Consider the following 10,089-nt stretch of genomic DNA (forward strand, 5'->3'; position numbering starts at 1 on the left):
TCCTGGACCACCCGACAGAACGGACTTTCCAGGCAGCATAAACGTGGGTTTGCCCTGACTGATGTCTCCCGTGTCTGTGATGGAACCTGTGTTCCTTGAGCCGTGGGTGGGGGCATGCGTCACACTCCCACCGTCACCATCAGGCTGGAGAGCTGGGAGGAGGCGGTGTGGACACGAAGTCCAGGTTCCTGTGGGAGCTGATGCCCTGCACCTGCTCCTCCTCCAGCACCTGCTGCTTCTCTCCTTGAGCACGGACTCAGGGCGCTTTTCCAGAAACAAACCCCAGCTTCTGCTTGGGATCCTGCCTCCTGGAACCAGGCGGCCCCGTGGGACAGGCCCAGCTCCTCTCTATGTGATATTCTTTCCGGAAGGTCTTTTTTGCCTGAAAAGCTTGAGTCTCTCTGCATTTGCAGAGACCAAGGCTCCCAGTGCTGGGCAGGACCTCAGTTCTCAGTCGCTCTATACCCCTGTCGCTCCAGCAGCCCTGGGGGCCGGTGGCCGCTCTTGGGGCTGCCTTCTGCTCTTGGGCCCCTAGTCCCGTGTGTTTTGTGCCTGGAACAGGGTCCAGGGCCTGTCTCAGAAGTGGGGTCTGTACCCCCTCATGGCTGTCGGCTGCCCCTCTGCACCCAGGGGCCTGGTTGGCAGCTGCCCACCCAGGGGTGCAGCCCCGGTAGCGGTCGTGGGTAGAGCTTTGCGGCCCCCCTCTCCAGTGGGCCACCCGGAAGGACGCCTGGGCCGGCCACAGGGGGCCCCAGCGCCCACCCCTTGCCCTGAGACCACACACAGGTTGAGGGCTTTGTTTTATTAAACACGAGGCTGGCTTGAGAGGTGTGGCAGTGTGCCCGGTCTGTCACCCCATGAGGACCGCAGACACCATGCTTTGCGCTGTGCTGTGCACAGCCAGGCCACCAGATGCTTCTTTGGCCCCTCCCTTGGCCTCAGCCCCTCACCCCCAGCGCCCTGAGCTGCTCCCCAGCGGGCCTGTCCGGTCCCGAGTCGGGGAGTGCTCCTCAGCCCCCCCCGAGTCCCCCACGCTGGGCCAGCTGCAGCCGCTGTTCTCTTCTGGCTGTGGCCACCCACTCGCCGATGAGCCTGGCCTCGAGCCTGCGAGCCTCCCGGACAGACGTGGGGTCTCGTGGGTGAGACGCTCTAAGGAGAAGGCGCGGGGGCCTCAGCCGGGCAGCAGGCCCGAGCCTCGCCTCACCCCACCTCAGCCCACACCCGGCCACGGCCTGGGGTCCCACGTCGCTCCCCTGCCGGGGCAGGACTGCACCTGAGGTCTAGGTGGTGGGCTCCCCCCCGGATGGTGACAGCGAGGACGGAGGTGCTGAGGTTTCTCTGTATCTGTGTCGGTCAAAGGACGTTCCGTCGGCTACTCGCCGCGCTCTGGGCCACGGCCGACCCCACCTCTGCCCGCCCGGTGCCACCTGCTCCAGGGCCTCGTGTCCCAGCCCGTGGGGCACAGCCGAGGCCATGACTTAAAAGACACTACGTGGCCTTGAACGGCCTCATTGAAAGGGAAGGACGGAGATGAACGAGCCAGATGTCGGTTCACGCAAAGAAGTCAGGGAAAAAAGCAAAGGAGGGGAGGGGATAAAGCGGGAACAAGAGCGAAGGCGGCACAGAACCCACAGAACCACGTGTGCAGCCTGGCGAGGGCAGAGCTGGTTCTTGAGCGGAGTCTGGCGAACCCAGGCAGACTCACCCCGCCCCCTGCCCAGGGGTCCAGGTCACCGTTGGAGAAGATGATGTTGCTGGCAGCTTTGAGGTCTGAAAGCACAGATGTGGGGGTGGAGAGCGGGCCCAGCCCCCCAGGTCTGAGCCACAGAGATCAGGGGAGTGGGGGGGGGGGGTCAGCTCAGCCCAGAGGGAAGGATGCCACCATCTCGAGCCTCACCTCCTGCCCCGAAGCTGATCCGCAGCCAGTCCCTCCGGGGCCACACGCCCCACGTGTCCAGGCAGTACTGCTGGCGGAGGCCCTCCGTGAACGGCAGGTCGGGGAAGAGGTCGGTCACGTTGTTGCTGGAAAAGGTCAGGTTGATCTCGGTGCAGGCCTGTGGGATGCCACACACCGAGGTCAGCCCGGCGGGGCGGGCGACCTCACCCCGCACCCCCGTGCGGCACCCCCGGACCTGGTAATCCCAGGCCTTGGCGTCAGGGCCCGAGCCGCAGCCTGTGGGGTCCGCGCAGGCCTGGTACTGTCGGTAGATGTCATAGCAGGGCTCCGTGCCCGAGGAGTTGTACACCAGCCCTGGTGAGAGGGGCGCTGGGGCCGGGGGCCTGCACGGCCACCCTGCCCCCTCGGTGGGGGACGCGTGCCCGTGAGGCGTGGGGCTCCTGGGGGCGGGGCTCTCAGCTGCTGCTCCGGCTGCTGAGGGTGGCCAGGCGGTGGCCGGGCTGGAACTTGTCGGAGACCCCGTGGAGCAGAGCCTCCCCCACCGGCCCCCGCCGGGCTAGGGACTGCACGGGGGGGGGGGGGGGGGCAGCTGTGCTCCTGGCCTCCACGTGACCCTTGCCCCCAAGCCACACCCACCCCCCCACGCTCAGCACCAGGCCCAGGGCCGAGGGGCAGACGCACCAGCCAGCGCTCGGAGCCCCTTGATCCTCCGGGTCTCGCTCAGGAGCCGGTCACAGCCAACCTAGGGGTGCCAACCAAAGACCCACACTCTGGGCCTGCAGCCCTCTCCCCAGCTCACCCTTCGCTGGTCCCAGGCCCCAGAGTGGCTTCAAGGCTCTCGGGCTGGCCACCACTGGCCACCCCGGGGCGGCCGGGCCCCTCTCTGTCCACAGATCCCAGCCAGAGTCTCCTTGCCTTGACCGGGTTGGCAGGAAGGTGCCCTATGAAGTCGGTGGGGTACGGGTAGTCCATCATGGCCAGCACCGTGAAGGCGTTGCGGGCAAACCCGAAGAGCTGGGTCAGGTCCTTCTGGCTGGAGAGGGGCCGGCAGGTGCCGAACTCCTGGCTGACCGTGTCATAGGCTGCCAGAAGAAGGCGGGACGAAGGCCTTCGGAGGCTGCTGTTGGGTGAAGACTGGGGGGAAGGAGGGAGGCGAGGGGCAGTCAGTGGGCTGTGGGGAGGACTGCTCACCTCCCTGTACGAACAAGTCCTTGATCTGCCGGAATGCGTCCCGCACGCCCTGGGCACACTCGGGACTCTGGCCTTCAAAGTCCTGGAGAAGGGAGGATCGTGGCAGCTGCCACCACAGCCTGGTCCGGCCCGCGGGCCCCAGAACCTTCACTCACCGCCGAGACATCCCGGAAGAACTGGTAGGAGTCACCGAGGCCGGCCACAGCCACAACGGGTGCGCTGGCTGCCAGCGCCCCAGCCACGAGGTGCGGGTACTTGATCCTCATGTAGGCGCTGAGCATCCCCCCGTAGCTGGGCGGGGACACAGAGCGCCTGGGGCCACAGCCTCCCCAACACCCCTCTCCGCTCGCCCTTGTTGGAGCCCACGGCGGCCCCAGGAGGACCTGAGACTTCCGCGTCTCCCAGAAATTCTGGCCCCGGGGCCGGCCACGCGTTTGTTTGTGCCTCAGGGAGAAATGAGACGGGCGAGAACCCACCTGCCACCGAACACGATGGCGGGGGTGTTCTGGGCCCCGAGGTCCCGCCGCAGCGCGCTGAGCAGCCTCGCGAAGTCGGCCAGGGCCTGTTCCACGGTCAGCAACTCCGTGTGCCCGCGCTGTGTGGACCGCTCTCCGAAAGGGAGCGACTTCCCGTAGTACCGCTGCAGGCGGCCGACGAGAGGCTGAGCCCGGGCCCCGCCCGCCCCCGCCCGCCCCCGCCCGCCCTCCCCTGCCACCAGTGCGGGTACCCACGTGCTCCGCGAAGACGACCAGGGCCCCCTGCTGTGCCGCCAGCTCCAGGATGAACCCCGAGTTGTTGGCGAAGGACCACACGTCGCCCTCATTGCCCGTGTAGAAGAATATGGGCCCCTCGCCCCTTTTCCAGAACCTCTCTGGCGGGCGGAGGCGGGAGGGGGCGGGTGAGGCACAGGGCGGAACCTCAGGGCCCCGGGACCCTCAGGGCCACCTCACCTGACACCAGGAACCGCTGGAGGAAGGTCTTGTTGCCGAACCTCTCGAAGTTGAAGTGGTCCAGAAGCTGCTCAAAGTAGCCCTCCTGGAAGTCACACGGGGGGACTCTGTGGGCTGGAGGGGCGCGGTGCTCAGCGCATGGGGACACTGGGCACGGCGGCGGGGGGCGCCCACGGGCCCGCACTCACCCCCAGCCTCCGGGCGGCACAGCCCCAGCGCCAGCAGCAGGGTCAGGGCCCAGGGGAGGGCCGGCTGGAGCCGGGTCCCCATCTCCTCTCTGCCGCGGGCTGCGGTCACATGACCGGCGTGCCACCCTCACGTGACAGCCCGGGCGGGGCTGGACTCTGGGCCCGACCTCCCCCGCCCCGCCGGGCTCGTGATGCCCTTTCTCCGGGTCCTCCAGGTTCCTGCCACCCACCGTGTCGCTACGGAGACGGTCACCTTGGAGACACGGGAAGCGGGAGAGGGCTCCAGGGCGTGGTGTCGGGGCAGGGGACGTGCACCCAGCCGCCTGTCCTCTAGGGGCCACTGCTGAGTCACGGGGAGGTGGGAGAGACCTGCCAGTGTCCCAGCTGCCCCCGCCCAGCCGGGACACACCCAGGCCTCTCCCAGCCTCTGGGCCGCTGGGTGATGCCCTGGGCCACGTTGCGCCCCTAGTGAAGGCCCGCGGGGGAGGGCGGGCGGGCTCTTGAGGGCAGGGCTGCGAAGGCCACATGGGCTGACCCCTGAGGAGAAGTGGGGGAGCCTCGGGAAGATGGGGTGGCGGCAGCTAGGAGGGGGCTCACGCAGAAGGCCAGCAGCTCTGAGGAAGGGGCTTGTCCAAGTGACAGTGCGAGGCCTTGTGGCGGCGGCAGGGGCCTCGGAGCCCAGGCGGGGGCTCAGACAGTGCAGACACGCAGCTGCTGAGAGCCCAGGTCGGGAGGCGGCGGCCCCAGGCCCCTGCTGGGAGCTGGGACCGTGACCCCAGCCCCTCAGGCTACTGGCCCCTCAGTGCCAGGGGCTGCGGCAGGTACCCAGTGCCCAGACACCAAGGGGGGCCACCTCTCCCTTGGCATCCAGTCCTGGGCATGCGTGAGGGGCCAGATCAGCAGAGCCACCCCCTGCCCAAGGCCACAAAGGGAAGGTGAGTCACCTGTCCCCGTGCCAAGACTGTCCCTGGCCAGCACGACCCCAGTCTCTGCCCAGGTCCGCCCTGTCTAGCACTGGCACAGGCCAAGGCTGGGGTCCTGCGCTCTGGCTGCAGCCTGAGAACCCGGGGCCCCAAGCCAGGCTGATTGGGGAGCAGCCAGTTAGCTGCCCCACACACTGTCCCAGGACTGTCACTGTGGCAACCAGCATGGTGACAGTGACTGTTGATCATGTCATACCACCCCAGGGGTGTGGTCACCCCATGGTCACCGAATGCCACACCACAATCACTGCACAGTCCCTGTCCCCATCCCCACATCCCTGTGTCCCTGTCCCCGTGCCCCCATCCCCATGTCCTGTCCTTGTCCTGTGCCCCGCTCCTTGTGGTCCTGTGTTCCCACATCCCCGTGTCCCTCTGTCCCTATACCCCTGTGTCCCCATCCCTGTGTCTCTGTCCCTCTTTCCCTGTGTCCCTCATGTCCCCGTGTCCCTAGCCCTATTTGCCCACCGTTGTTTCCCTGTCCCCGCCCCTGGGTCCCTGGGACCCCATGTCCCCGTCCCTGTGTCCCCACGTCCCCGTGTCGTGTCCCTACTCGCCCATCATTGTGCCCCTGTCCCCGTCCCTGTGTCCCCCTGTCCCCATCCTGTGTCTATGCCCCCAAGCTCCCATGTCCCCGTCTCCCCGTGTCCCTGTTCCTGTGTCCCGGGACCCGCACCCAGGGCTGCCTGTCCTGCGTTGAGGAGAGAGCTGCCCTCGCAGGGTCTCCATGGCCTCTGCAGGGTAGAAGTCAGGACAGCACGGAAGGGCTCCCGGCTCCTTCCCCCTGGATGGCAGCCTCTCCCCAGGCAGGCCCTCCTCTCGTCCTCTCCTCTCAGCTCGGCTGCCTGACCCTCCTACCCCGGCTGCGGACCCGGCATATCCTTCCCTCCAAACCCTCCCGGCAGCACTGGGAAGGCCCAGAAGGTGATTCCGATTCTGACTGTCCTGCCACACCCGGTGGCCCTGAGCTTGCGGGTACGTCTGGGGGTCCAGAAGCCCTTCTTCCGACTCCCTGGGGAGGGGGGACGGTGGCTTTGGGGCCAAAGCCGGGTCTTGATTCCCGCCTCCACAGCCCGTAGATCTGGGGAGACAGGCCCTGTCTCCCCCCCACCTGCTCTGCCCCTCAGCCCTCGAAGCTGCAAGCAACAGAGCAGCGGGTGTGGACAGGGAACCCCGCACAGGTGCCCGTGATCTGGGTCTGAGCGAGCTGCACGTGAGGTCGGGGCCACATCTGTGTGCACGCTCAGTTACACACGCTACATGCCGAGCCCCCTTTCGTGTCAGAAAGGTGCTTTTATCTGTTGTTGAGCGTTACTTTTTTATTGTTCTGGACATTAAAAAAAACGTATTCGAGATATAAATTCCGTATCAGATACGTTGTTTGCAAATACTTTCTCCCGTTCTGTGGGCTTCGGTTCTGTGCACTCCGCATCCTGTGACGCACAGCTTTTGACGAAGTCCTACTGGGCTGGTGCTTGTGCTTCTGGATTGTGGCGTCAGAAGCCCTGTGAGGCCCGCTGGGTGCAGACCGGTCTCCGTATTGCTGTTGCTGCCGTTTCTAGGCGCCGGATGGTTTCGCTCTTTGGGTCGCTGATCGATTTTCAGCTGATGTTTTGTATGTGGTGGGAAGTGAGGTCCAGCTCCATTCTTTGCATGTGGAAATCTGGTTTTCCCATCACCATTAGTTGAGGACAAGGTTCTCTTCCCCACTGAGTAAACCTACATACCCTCGCAGAACATCAGTCGGCCATCCGTGTATGTGTTCATTTCTGGGCTCTCCCTTCAGTGACAACCACGTGTCTGTCACTACACCAGCACCACACTGCTCGGAGTACCATGCCTTCGTCGTAAGTTTTTAAATCGGGCAGTCCGTGTCGTCCAACTTTGTTCTTTTTCAAGAATATCTTGGCTATTTGCGGCTCCTTGCAATTCCACAGTAATCTGAGAATTCATTTTCCATTTTGGCAAAAAAGGCTGTTGGAATTCTAAGACGGATGGCACTGAACCTGTAGATCATTTTTGTCTAGCATTGACGTCTTAAAATTAAGTATTCCCGGGGCGCCTGGGGGGCTCAGTTGGTTAAGCGTCCGACTTCGGCTTAGGTCATGATCTCACGGTTTGTGAGTTCGAGCCCCGCGTTGGGCTCTGCTGACAGCTCAGGGCCCAGAGCCTGCTTCGGATTCTGTGTCTCCCTCTCTCTATGCCCCTCCCCCGCACATGCTCTGTCTCTCTCTCTCTCTCTAAAATGAACACTGAAAAAACAAAAAATAAATAAAGTATTCCTATGCATGAACAAAGGATGTTTCCACTTATGTAGATCTTCTTTATTTTAGCAATGTTTTATACTTTTTGGTGTACATTACATCCTTAAATTTATCCCTATTTTTTTCTTTTAGATGGTGTTTTTATTTAAAAAAAATTTTTTTTCAATGTTTATTTATTTTTGGGACAGAGAGAGACAGAGCATGAATGGGGGAGGGGCAGAGAGAGAGGGAGACACAGAATCGGAAACAGGCTCCAGGCTCCGAGCCATCAGCCCAGAGCCTGACGCGGGGCTCGAACTCACGGACTGCGAGATCGTGACCTGGCTGAAGCCGGACGCTTAACCGACTGCGCCACCCAGGCGCCCCATAGATGGTGTTTTTATTTTAAAGTAAGCTCTGTGCCCAACGTGGGGCTGGAACTCACAACCCCAAGATCAAGAGCCAAATGCTCCACAGACTGAGGCAGCCAAGCGTCCCAGCCCTAATGTTATTTTCAATGGAAGTGCTTTCTTAATTCCCTTTTCAGATTGTTCACTGCAGGTGCACAGGAACATAACGTTTTGATTGCTGATCTAGTCTTGCAACTTTCCTGAATTTATAAGCTCTAGTCATGTTCTTGTGAATTCTTTGGGATTTCCTATACACAGGATCATATCATGTGCAAACAGAGTTTTACTTCTTCAATTCCAGTCTGAATGCCTTTTATTTCTAGTGGCGGTGGAAGCAGGTCGTCCTGTCTTATATCCGGTCTTAGAGGAAAAGCTTCGTCTTTCACTGTTGAGTGGGATGTTGGCTGTGCGTTTTTCCATGATCACCCTTTATTGTGTTGAGGAAGTTCCCTCCTACCTACGGTTTCATGAGTGTTTCTACCATGAAGGAGTGTTGGCTTTTGTCACGTGCTCTATGTCAATTGCAGTTATCGTGTACTTTCTCCACTGTGCTCTATGAATGGAGTGTGTTACTGTTTCTTTTTCCTCCTGGTGTGTGCCTTCTTTCATTCAGCACGAGGTCCTTGAGGTCCATGCAAGTTGTTGCTTGTATCCACAGCTCATTCCTGTGTATTGTGTTGTGTGGATGACTGATCTGCTTACATTGAAACACCTTGATCATGGTGTAGAATCTTCAAACGTACTGCCAGATTTGTCAGTATCTTGCTAAGGATTTTTGCATTAATACTCACAAGGAATATTGGCCTGTAGTCTTTTACTGAAATGTCTGTATCTGGTTTTGATATCAAGGTAATTTTGGGTTTACAGAATGATTTAGGAAGTTTTCCCTCCTCTCAATTTTCTGAGAGTTTGAGAAGGACTGGGGTTAACTCTTAAAATGTGTGTGTGTGTGTGTGTTAAGATTTATTTTTAAGTGATCTCTACACTCAGTGTGGGGCTCAAACTCAACCCCAAGATCAAGAGTTGCACGCTCCACAGATTGAGCCAGCAAAGTGCCCCAACTTTGAAAATGTTTGGCTGAATTCCCCAGAAGCCACATGACCCCAGGCTTCTCTTTGTTGGGAGGGTTTTGTTGTTGTCTCTTTTTTTACTATTGGATCCATCTATTTGTCCTAGGTCTATCGAAAACTTATAGATCTTGAGTTTAGATCATTCTTGCATGTCTGGGAACTTGCCATCTTAAAAAGACCGTCAGATTTCATGGTGTGAAATTTTTCTGTAAGACCACTGGTGACGCCCCCACTTCTGTTTCTGGTTCTAGCTATTGGACATTCACCTTGTTAGTGTAGCTCGGAGATTCAATTTTGTTGATGCTTTCAAAGAACCAACTTTTGGTTTTGTGGACCGTCTCTGGTGTTTTTCTATTCTCTATTTTACTTATCTCCATTCTACACATTTCCTTCACACTGCAAGCTTTGGGTTTAGTCTGCTCTTCCTTTCCTAGTTCTTCAAGGTGCACAGTTAGGTACTAACTGGAGACCTTTCTTCCTTTTATATTATTTTTATTTTTTTTTAATTTTTTAATGTTTATTTTTTGAGAGAGAGAAACAGCGTGAGCGGGGAAGGGGCAGGGAGAGGAGACACAGAATCTGAAGCAGGCTCCAGGCTCTGAGCTGTCACTACAGAGCCCGACGCGGGGCTTGAACCCACAAACCGCAAGACCATGACCTGAGCCGAAATCAGGTGCCCAACCGACTGAGCCCCCCAGGCGCCTCTATATTATTATTTTTAAAGTAGTTGGGGCGCCTGGGTGGCGCAGTCGGTTAAGCGTCCGACTTCAGCCAGGTCACGATCTCGCGGTTCGTGAGTTCGAGCCCCGCGTCGGGCTCTGGGCTGACGGCTCGGAGCCTGGAGCCTGTTTCCGATTCTGTGTCTCCCTCTCTCTCTCTCTGCCCCTCCCCCGTTCATGCTCTGTCTCTCTCTGTCCCAAAAATAAATAAACGTTGAAAAAAAATAAATAAATAAAGTAGGCTCTACACCCAACACAGGGCTCGAACTCACGGCCCCGATAAGGAGCTGTGTGTTCTACCGACTAAGCCAGCCGGGCGCCTCGTATATTTTTAATTTTTTTTTTAATGTAGGCATTCAAAGCTATGGATTTTGATCTGAGCACAACCTTCCCTGCATCCCATAAATTGTGTACTTTGTGCTTTGAATTTCATAGGTCTCA

General features: G+C 59.4%; 1 protein-coding gene across 3 annotated transcripts; it reads right to left on the minus strand.

The window, feature by feature from the left end:
- Positions 1 to 787: 787 nt before the first annotated feature.
- Positions 788 to 4,546, minus strand: DPP7 (dipeptidyl peptidase 7). Of its 3 annotated transcripts, none has more exons than XM_040460190.1 (13): positions 4,227 to 4,530; positions 4,039 to 4,152; positions 3,820 to 3,959; positions 3,565 to 3,728; positions 3,244 to 3,379; positions 3,089 to 3,170; positions 2,813 to 2,979; positions 2,579 to 2,639; positions 2,133 to 2,368; positions 1,898 to 2,054; positions 1,706 to 1,770; positions 1,274 to 1,344; positions 788 to 1,149 (listed from the first exon to the last, which is right to left on the minus strand). In XM_040460190.1, exons 1-13 carry the CDS (start codon positions 4,306 to 4,308, stop codon positions 1,011 to 1,013), a joined length of 1,614 nt encoding a protein of 537 aa, XP_040316124.1. In that variant the 5' UTR covers positions 4,309 to 4,530; the 3' UTR covers positions 788 to 1,010. The 3 variants fall into 3 exon arrangements, 2 of the variants coding, with proteins under 2 accessions (XP_040316124.1, XP_040316125.1); XM_040460191.1 differs by having other exon boundaries at positions 2,133 to 2,251; positions 4,227 to 4,519; XR_005786030.1 differs by having other exon boundaries at positions 1,108 to 1,149; positions 1,898 to 2,022; positions 4,227 to 4,546.
- Positions 4,547 to 10,089: the final 5,543 nt, after the last annotated feature.

Source organism: Herpailurus yagouaroundi, unplaced genomic scaffold (assembly GCF_014898765.1).
Source record: "Herpailurus yagouaroundi ecotype Mexico unplaced genomic scaffold, PumYag 249, whole genome shotgun sequence".
NCBI classification, from domain to species: Eukaryota; Metazoa; Chordata; class Mammalia; order Carnivora; family Felidae; genus Herpailurus; species Herpailurus yagouaroundi.

Coding starts and splice junctions, on each gene's coding strand:
- DPP7 (XM_040460190.1), bottom strand. CDS start 4,308: ATGGGGACCCGGCTCCAGCCGGCCCTCCCCTGGGCCCTGACCCTGCTG. Junction 3,729..3,819: donor TGGTCGTCTTCGCGGAGCAC/GTGGGTACCCGC, acceptor GGCCGCCTGCAG/CGGTACTACGGGAAGTCGCT. Junction 1,771..1,897: donor GATCAGCTTCGGGGCAGGAG/GTGAGGCTCGAG, acceptor CTGTGCTTTCAG/ACCTCAAAGCTGCCAGCAAC.